The following is a 19,006-nucleotide window of genomic DNA, read 5'->3' as shown; positions in this document are numbered from 1 at the left end:
TGCTAGACCAGCCCCAGTCTCTGTGGCATGTTACCCCATGGAGGATTTTGCGAGGAGGTCATCCAGTCAGATGCGGCCGAGGTGATGGATGGGGTGTATATTGTAGACCTGGTTCTGGGGGAGGAGCAGGCAACTCCTCAGAATATGCAGGTAGAGTGTTGGTAGAGGACCAGCGGGTACAGGGCCTACGAGATTCTGGGGCCTCACTCACATTGATTGAGCCAGACCTGATTCCCACCTCCCGGGTGATTCCTGGACAGTATGTACGAATTGCCACCGCCGGGGGACAACAGACCGATATCCCCGTCGCCAAGATACATCTCGACTGGGGAGCCGAGCAAGGAATCGTGGAGGTCGGAGTACTCAAGGGGCTACCAGCCAAGGTCATCCTCAGGAATGATCTAGGACAGGGACTGGTGACACGCTTCGTTCAAGTGGTGACCCGGAGCCAAACCCAAAGAGCAGTGACCCAGGTGACAGATTCAGAACAGAACCAACCTACCCCGACCACAATGGTGAGTGATTCCAATCCCTTGTCCAGTACTTCAGAGATAGACTCGGGGGAGGTGGACCGGAGCGAGTTTCGACAGGCCCAACGGACAGACCCTTCCCTAAGTAAATTAAGGAGCGCAGTCGACTGGGGTTGGAAACAGCCGATGGGAGCAAGATAGTTTGAGAAGAGGAATTGCTGTACCGAGTGGTCGTTCTTCAGTCTGGACAGGAAACAGTCATGCCTACTAAACAGTTGGTGGTACCTACACCGTACAGAGCACAATTACTAGCCCTTGCTCATGACATTCTGGGCCAGGCATTTTGGCACCCGTAAAACACTGGCCCGATTGTTGCTGAATTTCTTCTGGCCACGAATCTCTAGAGACGTTAAGCAGTATCGAGACACCTGCGATACCTGCCAGAGACTGGGGAAGCCCCAGCGAAAAGCTCCTCTGCACCCATTACCTATTATAGGGGAGCCCTTTGCCCGTGTTGCCATAGACCTAGTTGGACCATTAGCTATTCCCAGTCATACGGGAAAGCGGTACATCCTAACACTGGTGGACATTGCTACACACTATCCTGAGGCTTTGGCCCTATCATCTATTGACACAGAACACGTTGCACAAGCATTGACGGACATATTCAGTCGGCTTGGATACCCGCAGGAAGTCGTCACAGATCAAGGGCCCCAATTCCAAGGTGAACTAATGCAAACCCTGTGGGAAAAGTGGGGGGTTCGACCTCTTCAGACCACCTCTTATTATCCACAGACCAACGAACTCTGTGAACATTTCAATGGAACGCTAAAAAGACTTCTACAAGCTTATGTGCAGTCCGAGGGGAGGGACTGGGAGAGAGACCTTCAACAGCTTCTATTCGCTTATCGGGAAGTCCCACAGGCATCTACTGGATATTCCCCATTTGAACTTTTGTACAGCCGGAAAGTGAGGGGGCCTCCAGACCTGGTCAAAGAGAGCTGGGAGGGAACTTTCCAAGAACACCAGCAGCCCATTTTACAATATGTAGAGAATATGCAGAAACACATGAGAAGATTGCTACAGTTAACCCAAGAGCATCTCAGGGAATCACAAGAGAGACAAAAGGAATGGTATGACGCCCACTCTCAAGACCAAGAGTTGCATCCAGGGCAAAAAGTAATGGTGCTTATCCCAGTGCGAAGAAACAAACTGCAGGCCACGTGGGAAGGACCGTATACCGTGGTAAGGTGCACCGGACCGGACAATTACGTGATTGCCCTGGATAAGGGAGGGAAGTACCTACACAGCTTCCATATAAATCGAATTAAGGCCTATCGTGATCGTCAAGTAGTAACAATGGCGGTATGTTGTCCTCCGATGGAGACACCAGAAACTGATCCATTGCTTGACCTTTTGGGAGCTGCTAAAGAGAAGAAAGGAGTGGAATCAGTCCAGGTGGGACAACAGTTGAATGCAGCCCAGCAGCAGGAGATGTGGAGGATCTTAGAGGCTGAACAGGCCCAGTTTTCTTGTCTACCTGGTCGAACTCATCTGACTGCCCACCATGTGGACACAGGGAGTGCTAGGCCCATCCGACAAGTCGCTTACCGGATGACTCCGGGTGTTATGAGGCAGGTAAAGGCTGAGATCGAGGAGATGCTAGCTTTGGGGGTTTTAGTTCCATCTATGCTGGGGTTGTGTTGGTTCCCAAGAAAGATGGGACCACACGGTTTTGTGTGGACTATCGAAAATTGAACGAAGTCACCACCACTGATGCTTACCCCATGCCCCGTGTTGATGAGCTACTGGATTGGATTGGAGGGGCTGAGTTTGTCTCAACGCTGGACTTGAGCAAAGGCTACTGGCAAATCCCACTTACCAAAGAGGCCCAGGAGCATTCTGCCTTCATCACACCGGAAGGACTCTTTGAGTGGACTACCATGCCTTTCGGGATGAAGAACGCCCCTGCCACATTCCAGCAAATGGTTAATGACCTCCTGGAGGGGTGTCAAGACTTTTCCCAAGCCTACTTAGATGACATTGCCATCTTCAGCCATAACTGGGAGGAGCATTTAATTCAGGTGACAGAAGTGCTGAAGAGGATTAGACAGGCTGGACTCACCATACGCCCAGATAAGGGTCAGATGGGGATGGCTGAGGTTCAGTACCTAGGACATCAGGTCGGAGGAGGTGCTATCAGACCTGATCCGGCAAATGTGGAGGCTATTGCCAATTGGCCCCAATCTGTCAACCAAAAACAACTGCAGGCGTTCCCTGGAGTCGCTGCCTATTACAGGAAATTTATACCACATTACAGCACCGTGGCCAAGGCTCTGACAGACTTGACCAAAAAGAGATATGCTCGAAATATTGAATGGACTGTTGAATGTGAGCAAGCTTTCAACACCTTAAAAGACTTGCTGACTCGAGCCCCAGTGTTGGCTGCCCCTGACTACAACAGAAAGTTTATTGTGCAGACAGATGCATCAGGGTGTGGACTTGGGGCAGTGTTGAGTCAAGTGGGAGCAGACGGTAGGGAACATCCAATTGTGTATCTATCCCGCAAAGTAGCTGACCGAGAGATAGCCTACACCACTATCAAAAAATAATGTCTAACCATAGTCTGGGCCTTTATGGGAAAGAATTTACTGTAGTCACTGACCATAACCCGTTGTATTGGCTAAACAGAACCTCGGGGGAAAATGGAAGGTTGTTGAGGTGGAGTCTAGCGTTACAAAGTTTCAACTTTTCCATTTCTCACAAAAAGGGACGAGAACATCACAATGCTGACGGGCTAACCAGATGTGAGGAAACAAATATCAAGCTTCGCAGACCCTCGGGCCGAGTCGACAGTTAGGACTCCAACATTGGGACCATGTCTGTCTCCTCGATTTAAGAAGGGGGAGGTATGTTAGGAGACAAGGGAAAAGGACTTCTAGGACTTGCCTGCATGTTGAAAAGAGTTAACCCCATGACCCATTTCTGTGTTCTTAAATTGAAGCCCTCAGTCTGCATGTCTCATACAGGAAGTTTGCCAGCAGCAGATAGCAAGGGAGTGTTTCTGTTACAAAGCCCTCCTCCTTCCTCTCTGGAAAGACTGACACCAGGGCCCACCAATGAGAGAGAGGGAAGTAGGGTGGTGCAGCAAGGGGAATTGTGGGATAGTGTGTGAGTACAGTGTGACTCTGGAGGTTGGGGGTGTTGTCCCCTCTCAGTGTCTTTAGATATAGAGCAGCTCTGTGTGCCCTGCTACAGCTGTCATTGCTGGCCAGGTAGAGAGGAGATATATAGCAGCTCTGTGTGCCCTGCTACAGCTGCCATTGCTGGCCAGGTAGGGAGGAGATATACAACAGCTGGAAAAGACTTTGCTGAACTCTGAGTGGACTGTATTGATATAACCCTGCTTACTGTTTGCTGGATTTCTGTGTCTCCATGAATAAAGTTCATCTTGCCTTCATTATAACCTGCTCCACTGTGTGATCACTGAACCCCAGGATACCCAGGTCCCCCGGTATCCTCACAATTATTACAATGCTTACCATCCGTGGGCTGGTGCCAGACACAGCCTGAATCTCATAGTGAATGGTATGCCCATTTTGGTCAATGAAGTGGTATTGCTCAGTGAGGGTTGACATGTGCTGCTGTGCGGCATCCTGAAATAATGAAACATACATATGTCATGCAAGCAAATAAAGAAACTCCTGCAGTAACTTCCTTTATGTAGATATATATTTCCGCTTTGCATTCAGAAGGTAATGACAACAGAAAAGGAGGAAGAAAACATGCAGAATTATAACTGCAATAAGTGAAAGTAATATTATTGAATCAGGTAATTCTACTAAAATATGCAATTCACTGACCTCATGTTCTAATTCTGTCTCCCCTGAATAGGCCTCTGTGTTGGTGCAAGTGATGAGCAGCCTTGTTGGACGTGCAACTGTGTCACATTCCAGCCCATTATTCTCCATTTCCATGTGTTCTGGAGTAAAAAAAACAGGATTTTGGTACTTACCGATAAATCATTTTCTCCGATTCCATAGGGGACACTGGAGGCTTCATGACAGTGGGGTATAGAAGTGTGCTAAGTGGGAGCTGGCACTTTAGAATTTAGAAGTGTGACTAGCTCCTCCCCCTCTATACCCTCCTACAAGCCCAGTCTTAGGAAACTGTGAACTAGGAGAGCTGGAAAAAACAAACAGAAGAGGAGGAGGTGAAACTAGTACACATAACACACAACACGGAACGTGTAAAAAATCTGAGAAAGGCAGCAAAACAAAGAAAACAACAAAAACAGTCATAACATATAATGACAATAACCATGGCAAAAATGAAAGGAAACAGCGCAGGGTGGGCGTCCAGTGTCCCCTGTGGAATGGAAAGGGATTTATCGCTAAGTATCAAAATCCTGTTTTCTCCTTCATCCACTAGGGGACACTGCAAGCTTCATGACAGTGGGGACGTCCCAGAGCTCCCATCATGGGCGGGAGAGCGCTGAGAACCATGCAAAACAGCACGGACAAACTGTGCCGCAGAGGCCGCAAATCTGTAAAACCGGACAAAGATATGCCGACCACACCAAGCGGCTGTCCAGCAAAGAAACTCCATGGAAACTTTGCGAGCAGCCGCTCAGGAGAAATCCACTGAGTGAGTGGAGTCCGCTGTAATGGAAAATGGAGGTTCCTTGGAGAAGGCTTCATAGGCCTGTCTGATGGTCAGACGGATCCATTGTGCAAGCGTCTGTTTGGAAGCTGGCCATCCAGGACGTGCAGCATCATACAAGACAAACAGTTGGTTTTCCATAGAGCTGCAGTCCTATCCACGTAGATCCGGAGAGCTCCAACGACGTCCAAGCATCTTAAGGTTGGTAAATCCTGTGTAAGAACCGGCACCACAATAGGTTTATGTGGAATGCAGAAATTACCTTGGGAAGAAATTCCAGCCTCTTACAGAGCTCCGCCCTATCGGCATGAAAGTCCAAGTATGGAGGACAACAGGATAAAGCCCCAAGTTCCGACACCCTCCTAGCTGAGGCCAGAGCGAGAAGTACCACCTTCCATGAGAGGTACTTAAACTCCACAGTCTCTGATGGTTCAAACAGAGAAGACTGTAAGAAAGAAAGGACTAGATCTAGGTCCCAAGGGGACATAGGAGGTACAAATGGTGGTTGTAAATGGATAACCCCCTGCAGAAAAGTGTGAACATCCGGGAGTAAGGCCAGTTTCTTATGGAAGAAGACGGAGAGTGATGAAACCTGAACCTTTAGGGAATTCAGATGTAGATCAGCTGAGAAACCCGCCTGTAGGAAAAGCAGGAGTCTGGCTATTTTGATATCTGTAGGAGGCGACCCCCGCCGTTCACACCATGTCACATAAGTCTTCCAAATGCGGTGGTAGTGTTTTTGAAGTAACTTCTTTCCGGGCTCAGAGCATAGTAGTTATTACCGTTGATGGAATCCCTTTTCGTCATAGTATTGCCCTCTCAACAGCCATGGCGTCAAACGTAGTCACCTTAAGTCTGGATAGACTAAAGGACTTTGCTGCAAGAGAACTTCTCTCAGAGGTAGGGGCCACAGATCGTCTATCAGCAGAAGGCGGAGGTTGGAATACTAAGCTCTGCGAGGCCAATCCGGAGCCACTAATAGAACCTTGGATCTCTCCCTCTTGATGCGTTGTAGAATCCGAGGGAGAAGAGGAAATTGTGGGAACAGGTAGACAAATCGGAACCACAATGGTGTTGAAAGTGCGTCCACTGCCACAGCCTCCGGATCTCTCGTCTGAGAGCAATACAGAGGCAGTTGATGATTTTGTCTGGGCGCCATGAGGTAGACCTGCGGAAAGCCCCACCTTTGGACAAGTTGTTGAAATACCTGGGGATGGAGCGCCCACTTCCCTGGGTGCACGTCCTACTGGCTGAGGTAGTCGGCCTCCCAATTGTCTACGCCTGGAATGAAAATTGCAGATATCACCACCATGTACTTTTCTGCCCAGAGCAGGACACTGCTTACTTCCCTCATTGCCAACCCACTTCGGGTGCTGCCTTGTCGTTTAATGCATGCCACCACCGTGGCATTGTCTGACTGGATTCTGATGGTTCAATCCCACAACACATGATGTGCTAGCTGAAGAGCATAGAACACTGCCCATAATTCTAAAATGTTTATTGGAATCCATGCTTCCTGCAGGGACCAGCGGCCCTGGAAGTGGTTTTCCCGAGTCACTGCCCCCACCCTCTCAGACTTGCGTCTATGGTGAGGAGAGTCCAATCCCACACTCCAAACCTCTTGCCCTCCCACAGATGAGACGAGCTCAGCAACCAGAAAAGAGATATCCGAGTTCTGTGACTTTTGCTGAAGCAAAAGATGGGATATATCGACCATTGCGAGAGGAGGTCCAGCTGAAAAGTTCTGGAGTGGAAAAGGCTGTAAGGAATTGCCTTGAAAGAAACCACCATCTTCCCAAGGAGTCGAATACAGAGATGCTCCGATACTTGTCGATGTTGAAGAACCCTCCTTACCATCTCCTGAATGGGGGCTGTCTTTTCCTGAGGAAGGAAGACCCGCTAACATACAGTACTGTATCCAGGATCATTCCAAGAAACTGGAGTCTCTGTGTCGTTAGCAGATGAGACTTGGGAGAGTTCAGTATCCAACCGTGTCGTATTAGTAGCCTCTGAGTCACTACGATTTCTTGTAGTAACTGTTCACTGAAATGAACGAACCTTCAGGAGGAGATCGTCCAGGTAAAGGAAAATTGTGATCCCTTGTGTTTGAAGGAGACCCATCATCACTGCCATAACCTTTGCAAATACCCTGGGGGCTGAGGACAAGCCGAATTGGTAAGGCCTGGAACTGGAAATGTGAGTTCCGAATGGTGAATCGTAGAAACGCGTTGAGGCGGCCAGATAGGGATGTGTATGTAAGCGTCCTTGATGTCTAGGGGTAAATTTACTAAAGTGAGAGTTTTTAGAAGTGAGTTTTAAAAGTGATGTTGCCCATAGCAACCAGATTCTACTTAACGTTTACCTAGCACCTTCTAGAAGATAACAGCTAGAATCTGATTGGTTGCTATGGGCAACATCACTTTTAAAACTCACTTCTAAAAACTCTCACTTTAGTAAATTTAGCCCCTAGAGATACCATGAGTTCGCTTTCCTCTAGCCCCGCAATAATAGACTGAAAGGACTCCATTTTAAACTTGAATACTCTCAGGTAGGGATTGAGATCCTTCAATTTCAGAATAGGTCTAACCGAGCCGTCCGGCTTCGGAACCACACACTGGAGTAGAATCCCTGTTTGATTTGATTCCTGGGAACTTGCACCAAACCCCGAGCGGTCAGAAACTTCTATATTGTTTCCTGTAATACTACACTCTTGTCGTTGGAGACTGGCAAATCTGTGGTGAAAAACCGAGGGGGAGGTTGGAACTGAAAATCAAGTTTGTATCCCTGGGTGATGAGGTCCCGAACCCAGGCGTCCAGACAAGATTTTGCCCATACATCCCTGAAGTCCCGAAGACGAGCTCCCACCCTGGGGTCCCCCAGGTGCGAGGGAAGCCCGTCATGCACTGGGTTTGGTGGTGGACTTAATGTCCTGTTGAGCAGAGGGCACTGCGGTTCTACCACGACCTCTGTAATCACGAGAAATTGTAGGTCCCTGAATCGTCCCAGGGCACGAAAGTACCGAAACAAAGGTTCAGAATAGGGTTTTTTAGGAAGCGGAGCAGCGGACGGAAGATAAGTAAATTTACCCCCAGTAGCCTGGGAAATCCATTTATACATTTACGGCCCGAATAGGACACTTCCTCTGAAAGAAAGAACTTCCACAGCTCTTTTTGATTCTGCATCTGCCTGCCACTGTCGTAGTCAAAGCGCTCAGCACGCTGATACCGCCAGGGCTGAAGTTCTAGAGGCGAGATAACAAATATCCTTGGACACCTCTCCAAGGTAGGCCACAGCTTCCCCTATTATGTTGTTAGAGAAAAAAGATCCTCTACAGGGAGCTGCGCCCGCATCCCGTCAGCTGTTTAGCCCAAGCTTCAATCGCCTTATTGGTCTAGCCACTCACTATTGAAGGACGAAAAGTCATATCTATATATATATGTATATACAGTCAGGTGCATAAATATTGGGACATTGACAGAATTTTCATATTTTGGCCTCTATTCACCACCACAATGGCTTTGAAATGAAACAAACAAGATGTGCTTTACCTGCAGACTTTCAGATTTAATTTGAGGGTAATTACATCCAAATCAGGTGAACGGTGTAGGAATTACAACGGTTTCTATATGTGCCTCCCACTTTTTAAGGGGCCAAAAGTAATGGGACAAACTAAACAATCCTAAATCTAACTTTCACTTTTTAATACTTTGTTGCAAATCCTTTGCAGGCAATTACAGCCTGAAGTCTGGAACGCATAGACATCACCAGACGCTGGGTTTCATCCCTGGTGATGCTCTGCCAGGCCTCTACTGCAAATGTCTTCAGTTCCTGCTTGTTCTTGGGGCATTTTCTCTTCAGTTTTGTCTTCATCAAGTGAAATGCATGCCCAATCGGATTCAGGTCAGGGGATTGACTTGGCCATTGCATAACATTCCACTTTTTAGCCGTAAAACACTCTTTGGTTGCTTTTGCAGTATGCTTCGGGTCATTGTTCATCTGCACTGTGAAGCGCCGTCCAATGAGTTCTGAAGAATTTGACTGAATATGAGAATATAATATTGCCCGCAACACTTCAGAATTCATTCTGCTGCTTTTGTCAGCAGTCACGTCATCAATAGTTACAACGGAACCCAGTTCCATTGGCAGCCATACATGCCCACGCCATGACACTACCACCACCATGCTTCACCGATGAGGTGGTATGTTTTGGATCATGAGCAGTTCCTTTCCTTCTCCATACTCTTCTCTTCCCATCACTCTGATACAAGTTGATCTTTGTCTCATCTGTCTATAGGATGTTGTTCCAGAACTGTAATGGCTTTTTTAGATGTTGTTTGGCAAACTCTAATCTGGTCTTCCTGTTTTTGTGGCTCACCAATGGTTTATCTCTTGATTGTTGACTTTGACACATATACACCTACCTCCTGGAGAGTGTTCTTGATTTGGCCAACTGTTGTGAAGGTTTTTTTCTTCACCAGGGAAATAATTCTTCTGTCATCCACCACACTTGTTTTCCGTGGTCTTCCGGGTCTTTTGGTGTTGCTGAGCTCTCTGGTGCATTCTTTCTTTTTAAGAATGTTCCAAATAGTTGATTTGGCCACACCTAATGTTTTTGCTATCTCTCTGATGGGTTTGTTTTGATTTTTCAGCCTAATGATGGCTTGCTTCACTGATAGTGACAGCTCTTTGGATCTCATATTGAGAGTCAACAGCAACTGATTCCAAATGCAAATGTCACACCTAGAATCAACTCCAGACCTTTTACCTGCTTAATTGATGAAGAAATAACGAGGGAATAGCCCATACCTGTCCTTGAAATAGCTTTTGAGTTGATAGTCCCATTACTTTTGGCCCCTTAAAAAGTGGGAGGCACATATAGAAACCGTTGTAATTCCTACACCGTTCACCTGATTTGGATGTAATTACCCTCAAATTAAATCTGAAAGTCTGCAGTTAAAGCACATCTTGTTTGTTTCATTTCAAAGCCATTGTGGTGGTGAATAGAGGCCAAAATATGAAAATTCTGTCAATGTCCCAATATTTATGCACCGGACTGTATGGACTTTAAAGTGTTCTCCAACCTATCTGATGTTTCCTTTAATGATGTAGCCCCGGGAACCGGTAAAATAGTCTCCTTAGACAGAAGAGAGACTGAAGGATCTACCGTAGGAGGAGATTCGCATAATTTTCTGCTATCTGCAGGAAAAGGGTAGGAGGATAAAAACCTGACGGGACACCTGGAACTTTTATCTGGGTGTTCCCAAGCCTTGGCCAAGAGATTCCAGTTCTTCTGAAACTGGAAACCTGTCTTTATTTCTTTAAAAAGAAAGACGGCCGTGCAGGACCTTTGTCCTCCTCCTCTATCTTTAATATTTGGCGGAATCAAAACCTCTATCCCATGGGACACCGGCTCAGGCTCCTCCTGGAGCTGCTCCTCTGCCGAATCCTGAGTATATTCGCCCTCTTCTAGAGCAGGCATATCCTCCAACTGGAGGACTGAGGGTAACAGTCTCTTCTTAGAGACCTGTGGTGAGTCCCGCGGATATGGCACGGACGTTGCCATGGCTTTTGTGATCCACTCCATTGATATAGCTAAGGACCTCGCCCATGCCGGTTCCTCTAGAGAAGCCGACCTGGAAGCCTCTCTATCCTTACGAGAAGCCTCCAGCTCAGTAGACAGATGTGACATAACAGATGTAATGTCACAACTCTCGGATGGATTATGGATGTGGCCCGTATTTAGGGAGTTGGCTAGACCTATGCCTGAGTCGCGGAGTCTAATGTGCCGGCGGTATTCACCAGGGACCCTCGCAAGAAGGTATGGACTTGGCTGCGTCCGACACACAGGCCACGGCCCTCAGGATAGGTTCCCTTATACAGGTGCTGGTAAACTCTGGATGCAGTGGAGAAGACATATAGCTTCGTCGACAGGGCGTGTCAGAATCAAACGGACTAGACGGTACCAGGCGTATACAGGTCACAGGGAATAGCCGTAGTCAAAACCAGGTTTCAGATGCAGTACAAGGGGTCAGGGGAAATCAGAGTCACAAAGCAAGCCAAGGTCAGAAACAGGTAATGGATATCACAGGAACGCTGGAGTATGGTAAATGAGCCTATACTCTGGCACAGGAGTGTTCCCAGAAACTTCCTTTAAAAGGCAGGGCTAGAATAGGCACCTCCGGTGACGTCATCAAAAGACGTGCACTGGCCCTTTAAATCTTCTTGCAGAGCGGCGCGCGCGCCCCTAGGGGAGCCGCGGCTGCCTGCACACGGCCGCAACAGCGGGAGTCGGAAGCAGCCAGCGCCGGGATCTCCCTGTTGCCGTCCGCCGAGGGAAGGGACAGAGTCGGAGGGAGGCTTTGTCGGCAGCGGGCGCCGCATTCTCCCCGGCCGCTGCTTGCTGCCGGACCCGGTAAGAGATGACTGGGGTCCGGCACACTGTGACATGTATATTGTGCCGCCCAAGACGCCGGTTCTAGCATCTGTGGCGATTCTTGGGCTTGTTGCTCTGGATCACAATTGCCACACAACCGGGAGTTAGATGACTGCCCTTTTGGAAGCTTTTCTGCACATTTTGTGCAAGAAAATAACTTCTGAGAAGCCTTAGAGCCCTTTCCAGCCATGGTACACAGACACTGCACACACAAGACACACAGCACAATAGCTTAGTGGACAGTGCTAAAGATAAGAGGCTGAGATATGTAGAGAGGTAAGAGAGAAGGGCAGATAAGGAGAATCACACTTGCTCAAACAGCGCTCCTAGCAGTGTTAAAAACGCTAGGCACAGGTATGTACTCTAAATGCTCTCCTAACCAGCCTAAACCCCACTGATTACTTACAGAGGGCCTGATTCAGACCCGCTCGCGAGCGCTATGCGCTCGCAAGCGGGTCGATGGTGGCCCAGTGCGCATGCGCATGACGGAGACGGCTCCGTCGTGCGCATGCGCGAGACCCGGATAGCGACGGGCAATCCGTCACTCCGGGTCTCGTACCAAAGGGGGCGTGCTGTCGAAGTTGTGACACAGCTATGCGAGCGGCCGGGAGGCCGCTCTGAAAAACAAGAAGGACGGCCCTGATTCAGAGCGAGCGCTCTGTCAGAGCATCCGGCTCTGAATCAGGCCCAGTGTCAGGTTAGGCTGTCTCAGAGCTGCAGTGCAGCTATCAGCAGGAGGGTTAGAGGGATCCGCGTAACAGGGATCCGCGTAATGGACGTCATCATGCGTCTCTGAAGCACTGGGGCAGCTGGGAAAAAGGATCAGTCTCCGGAGATAAGCTCTGCCCCACCGCTATGGCGCCCGTTTTAAACATCGGCGCTCTGCTGCTGTCTACAGACTGCTCTGTTTGAAATCCTAGCTACCCCGCTAATCGGGGAGCCAGGAGCATACTTACAAACTGCCAAAGTTGCCGGTGGCGGTCAGGCTAGCAGGGGACCGTGCTGCACGTAGCGGCATGCTGTACAATCCCCAGGGACAGTGGTTTCTATAGCCGGAGATCCATGCGTAAAATGCAAGCAATTGCGATAGGGTCTTCCCGGCAGCTCCAACGGTGAAGACAGGTAGGGGCAGCCGCTGCCTGTAATCTTCTCAAATGCAATTCTTTCTAATAAAACTTTAATATGCCCTAAGGAGTAGTCTGGAAACATGACCAGCTCCCTTGGGCACAATCTAACACTAGGCTTGTAGGGGGGTATAGAGGGGGAGGAGCTAGTCACACTTCTAAATTTTAAAGTGCCAGCTCCCACTAAGCACACATCTATACCACACTGTCAGAAAGTCTCCAGTGTCCCCTAGTGGAGGAAGGAGAAAATACATTATTTACTTATATTAAGTATCTATTATTAACTTTTTATATTCAACAACTTTCCACCCCTCTGCAGCAACTGTGTTTACCAGTTTCTACATTCACTTTTCCCAAGATTGGTGTATCACACCTTAACCAAACTCTAGAAATAGCCTTCGATGAAGTGGCTCCAGCTACCCATCACACTCCTCACCACGACATTCTAAAGTAACAAGACACCTACAAACTCTCACAGAAAGAAGAATCTCAGTGGTGAAAATCTCGTACTCCAAGTGACTTCCTCACAAACAAGCACTGACTTAGGTACTGAATGATTTGATCACTGCTAAGTCTAAAGGTCACTCACTACTTATTCTTTCTGCTGCATGTGACACTGTTGACCACTCTTGATAATACTGTATATGTGTGTACTATTTGTATGGTGATAAATAGTATACACTAGTGGAATTCCAGATGCAAAAGACAGCTCAGGACTTAGGGCCGGATTCATTACACTTTGCAACTGGGATTACGCACGCAATCAGCCAATTGAGTGCCGCGAAGCGGCCACAGTGGTCCCGACTGCAGTGACTACTCGGACCCATCTCAGAGTGATTGACAGAAAGTGCTGTTTGTGGGGTGGTGACGGGGAGGTGGTCGGCGCAACGCAGGCGTTTCAGTGCGTTTCATCGCTGTTACAGGGGTATGCATATATTAGCCACTGTGATGCCATACGCAGCCTGAGGTCTCATAGCGTGCGCTGAAGTTAGCAATTTCTGAATAAGGTCTAACCTTGTGAAAGTGTGCGTGAGGCTGCGATGGTACTTGATTGTACTGATAGTTTCGCAGTCTTGCTGTCACCACTCTCGGGTGGATAGTGGATGCAACCCATATTTGGGGATTGGCGTGACCTATTTCTGAGGCGCGGAGTCTAATGTGCCAGCGGTATTCACCAGGGACCCTCGCAAGAAGTTTGCGGCCCTCAGGATAGGTTCCCCTATACAGGTGCTGGTAAACTCTGGATGGAGCAGAGAAGACTTTCAGCGTAGTCGACAGGCCGGGTCAGGACTGATAACACAGGAATATGCAGACTGTACAAGTCTCGTCAGCAATTCACGAACATATGCATGCTAATATATATCATTATTACTTTTATTGCAATTAAGAATGTATAGAAATAATTGAGAATATTTAAATTAGTTGTGTGAGTTGCAGAAGACCGTATTTGTCGAATGGCTTCAGCCTAGAGCGGATAGGGCCTACTCTATCCCCTTAAAAGTAGGCAAATCCTGTGTCTGATGCAGCAGCCATCTTGTTTAGTGGTTAGCAATAAGAATTGTAGCTTTAAAATGTCAGTATTTAGCGTGTACATACTAGGAGGCAGCAAGTCACACATTTTATAAAAAAGAGTTAAATCAGATAGCCTTGGTCTACAAGAAGCAGGAGCTGAAGGCTAAATGAGAACAGACAGAGAAGATAACAAAAATATTGACAATATAATATGTTAGGACATATAAACAATTAGGGTCTAGTACGTATGAATATTAAATAAATTAATATTTGCCATTTTTGGGTTAACTGGAGGTATAGCCAAAAGTATAGCATAAAGCTCATGAGAGAAAGAGGGAAAGGGAGCAGTAGGAGGACAAAGGAGAGAGGGCACACAACGAGGGTCTTGGGGTGCTGGGTGCGGTTGCCGTACGTAAGTATGAAATTGGCTGACTGGTATGCTGCACTGGGTGTCACAAACTTATTTTACAAATACTATGGCATCACCAATTTCTTGTACATTGCCCTTTAAAATTTTCCTGCAGGTCGGAACGCGTGCTCCTAGGAGAGCCTGCAGTTTGACAGCCGCACAGCAAGGAAAGTCACATACATCAGAAGTGGGCGCCAGGGACACCCCACCCACCGCCTGTGATTCCAGTGCTGCCAGACCCAGTAAGTGAAAGCCGGTGCCTGGCGAACTGTGACATTACCCCCTTTCTAGGGGTGGGCACTGAGCACCCCACAAATGGTTTGTAAGGAAACCTTCAGTGAAACTTCTGAAGAAGCTGAGGCGCATGAATATCTGAGGCCTTGACCCAGCAGCCTTCTGTAGGGCCATACCCCTTCCAATCCACCAAGAACTGAACAGCTCCTCTAGAAATTCTGGAGTCCAAGATCTGTTTCACTTCATACTCCTCCTGATGGTCCACCGCAATCGCAGAGGAAGGACTTCCAGGTGCCGAGAAACGATTAAGCACCAGGGGTTTTAGGAGGGACCCATGAAATACATTGGGTATCCTAAGTGTTTTAGAAAGTTTCTGATAGAATGCCACTGAATTAACCGCCTGAAGAATCTGGAAGGAACCGATGTATCTGGGAGAAAACTTCATCGTTGGGACTTTCAATCTCAGATGCTTAGTTGACAGCCAGACCTTATCACCAGGCCTCAACACCGGAACCTTCCTTCTCTTCCTATCTGCAAACTGTTATACCTTGAAGAGGCTTTGCACAGATTCTTCTATACCTCCTTCCAGATTTTAAAGAACCGGTTTACTGTACCATGCACAGCTGGAAGTGTCACTGATCGAAAACCTGGTAACTCTGGTAACATAGAATGCAAACCGTATATAGTAAAAAATGGAGAGAGTGCCCCGACGCCTCATGAAACAGATTATTGTGGGCAAATTCAGCCCATGGTAACAGAGATCCAGTCATCCTGATTGCCTGAAACATACATCCGAATTAACGTCTCCAAATCCTGGTTTATTCGCTGTGTCTGGCTATTATTCTGGGGATCATAGGCTGAAAAAAAGCTCAGATTGATGCCAAAGCACATGCATAATGCTCTCCAGAATCTATAAGTAAACTGTACCCCTCGGTCGGAAACAATGTCTTCAGGAAATCCATGCAACCTAAAAATTTCTCTAATAAACACTTCCGCCAACTTCGGTGCTGAAGGTAGACCCTTTAGAGGAACAAAGTAGGCGGACTTGGAGAACCAATTCACCACCGCCATGATAGTGTTGAAACCTTGGCATGAAGTTAAATCCGTCACAAAGTCCATAGAAATGTGAGTCCAAGGACAATCAGGCACTGATAGTGGCAACAGAGGACCTGATGGAGAGTGCGGTGGAACCTTGTGCTAAGCACAAATATGACAAGTCCTTAACACCACCAGTACCCCCAGAGGATTAGCTCCAAAACTCTTTTGACTCCTGCATGCCCACTAAAACGTGAAGAATGTGCCCACTGAAGTTCTTTGGACCGGAGTTCAGGTGCTACGAATGTTTTCCCCGGGGGAATCTTGACCTTGTTGGTGACAGCCACGAAGCAAGCAGGGTCTCGGTAGAACTAAATGCTCTCTCTCTCGAGAGTGCATCGGCCTAGATATTTTTATTACCCGAGAGGTAATCACCAGATTAAACTGATCAAAATATAACGACCACCTTGACTGACGATAATTTAGACAGTTGGCTTTCTTGAGATACGTCAAATTCTTATGACAGGTATAAATGGTCACCGGAAATTTAGCTCCCTCTAACAAGTATCGCCACACCTGGAGTGCCAACTTGATGGCTAATAGTTCTTTATCCCCAACAGCATAATTCCTCTCTGGGGCAGAGAACTTCCAAGAGAAAAACCCACAGGAGTACCACTTGTTTTCTTTATCCCTCTGCGACAGCACTGCACCCACACCAACCGTAGAGGCATCCACCTCCAAGAAAAAGGGTAGATCATAATTTGGTTGCCTCAGATTGGGTGTTGACAGAAAGCACTGCTTTAAATGGGCAAAAGCTTCCTCTGCCTCAGGCGGCCACACAAGAGTGTCTTGACATTGATGGGAGCTGCGATGGATGAGTAATTCCTGATGAACTGAAGGTAGAAATTGCAATAACCCAGGAAGCGTTGAATAGCTTTCAACCCGACTGGACGGGGCCAGTTAACAATGGCGACAATCTTCTCTGGATGATCCATTCGAAGGCAGGAGCCCGAAATGATGTACCCCCAGAAATGTTAGTTCCTTTTGCTCGAATGAACATTCCTCAAGCTTGCAGAAAAGCTGATTAGCCACGAGTTGTGACAGCACCTCACACACATGTTGGCGGCGACTTGTTATATCCTCAGAGAATATCAGGATGTCTTCCAAATATACCACTATGTACTTATATAACAGATCCCAGAAGAAATGATTCAAGTACTTTTGGAAAAGAGCTGAAGCATTGCTTAATCCAAAAGGCATGACTAAGTACTCCTAGTGGCCATCATTGGTATTAAAGGTCATCTTCCACTTGTCCCCAAACCGGATTCTGCTTAGATTGTAGGCCCCACAAAGATCCAGCTTGGTGAAAATCTTTGCCCCTTTTATCCGATCAAAAAGCTCAGAAATCAGAGGTAGAAGAAACCGGTCCCTGATGGTGCATTCAGGCCCCGATAAGTGAAGCATGGTCTCAAACCTCCGTCCTCCTCCTTAACAAAAAAGAGGCCAGCTCCAGCAGTGATTTAAACTCCCTGATAAACCCAATTTCAAGGTTCTCTGTAATGTATTCAATTACTGCCTGGGGTTTCGGGAAGAGAGAGAAGGAAATTCTTCCACGAGGCGGTACTTTCCCAGGTAATAAGTCTATAACGCAATCCTACTCCCAATGCGCAGGAAGCATCTCTGCAGCCTTTTTACTGAATATATCTCTGAAGGACTGGTATGGAGCTGGAAGCTGATCTTCCAAAGAGATGACTGAGCTCCAAATAGCGCGGTGTGGTGGTTTGACAGATGATAAACAGGACCCACAGCATTGAGAACCCCATGACAGGATTTGAGGTTCTCTCCAGTCCAAAACATGCTTGCAGAGCAAAGGAAGACCCAGGAGCATGCTTGCGGAGCCAAGGAAGACCCAGGATGACCGGACTCTCGGCTGACGGGAGCATATGGAATGTTATCAATTCTCGATGAAGAGCCCCTAATTGCATGGTCATTTCTGTTGTCCGCGAGTGAATGGTAGCCGTAGGAAGTTTATTCCCACCCACACCAATGATACAAAGCGGGGTTTGCAGCAGCAGCACACTTGAAATCCTTAACTCTTGGACCTTCTTAGCCGTAATGAAATTCCCATCGGCACCCGAATCTAAGAAAGCCTTGACGACTTCAGAGGAATTTCCCTCAACCAGAGTTACATTGATGGAAAACTGAGAAGTAACACTGTCTTTTGAGGTGTATTAAAACGCACCTAACCTGACCACCCCTCGACCAGCTAGGCCTTCTCGTTTCTCGGACATTTTGAAAAGCCAGAGAGAAGATGACCTGGTTTGTCACAGTACAAACAAAGTTTATTTTTTAACCTCCTCTCTCTTTCTGCGGCAGGAAGGAGAGATCTCCCAATCTGCATGGGCTTTTCTGGATGCTTAGCTGGTGCCGTGGAACGAGTGTAAAGGTAAAGCGACGAGACTGTTCCTTTTCTCGTGCTCTCTGTGGCGAAGATCTACCTGGATACACAAGGAGATCAAGTCATCCAAAGAAGTTGGCAATTCCCCGGATGCAAGGACATCTTTAATTTGATCAGACAGCACCTGCATAAATGCGGCGACCAAGGCTTTATTGTTCCACCCTAATTCTGAAGCAAGGGTTCGAAACTGCACAGCATACTGTCCTGCAGATTGGTTGCCTTGTTTCAGCTGCAAGATAGCCGACCCTGCGGACGATACTCGTCCGGGTTCATCGAAAACCTTCCGGAAAGCTGTCAGGAGCCACGTACTTCTAGATTAAGCGTTTTTGTGTGCTCATGCACTCTAAAACCTAGTATTCTTGTGGTGGGAGCAGCTGTAGGTATAGGAGGTAACCAACCTCAAAGTAAATTTTAATTAACAGATTGCAGTATTAACCTAGCGCTCCTACCTCTATAGAATGTTCCCTTTAAATGAAGAATGCTGTCAGAATACTGTAAATATCGTTTTAATTTATTAAAATCGTGGTTTTAACATATGGTAAAAAATATATATATTCTAAAATTCAATGTGATGATGAATTGTGAGGTGTGTTTGATATGAGCTCCCTATAATGCAGCCGGCTAGTAGTTATGAGAGATACCTCATGTAACAGGACAGTAACGGTCTGA

General features: G+C 47.4%; 1 protein-coding gene across 1 annotated transcript in view; it reads right to left on the bottom strand.

Moving 5' to 3' along the window:
- Positions 1 to 19,006, bottom strand: part of CARF (calcium responsive transcription factor) — a 308,136-nt gene that overhangs the window by 251,089 nt on the left and 38,041 nt on the right. The window contains exons 2-3 of the mRNA XM_088460719.1: positions 4,334 to 4,452; positions 4,013 to 4,126 (exon numbers count right to left, since the gene is read on the bottom strand). Of these exons, the coding sequence (XP_088316845.1) occupies positions 4,013 to 4,126; positions 4,334 to 4,452 (233 nt within the window). The remainder of the gene's footprint in view (positions 1 to 4,012; positions 4,127 to 4,333; positions 4,453 to 19,006) is intronic.

The sequence above is a fragment of the Taudactylus pleione genome, unplaced genomic scaffold, assembly GCF_031769625.1.
Source record: "Taudactylus pleione unplaced genomic scaffold, aTauple2 ptg000976l, whole genome shotgun sequence".
NCBI classification, from domain to species: Eukaryota; Metazoa; Chordata; class Amphibia; order Anura; family Myobatrachidae; genus Taudactylus; species Taudactylus pleione.
The sequence above is the reverse complement of the archived record's forward strand: the minus strand, read 5'-3'. Positions and strand labels throughout refer to the sequence as shown.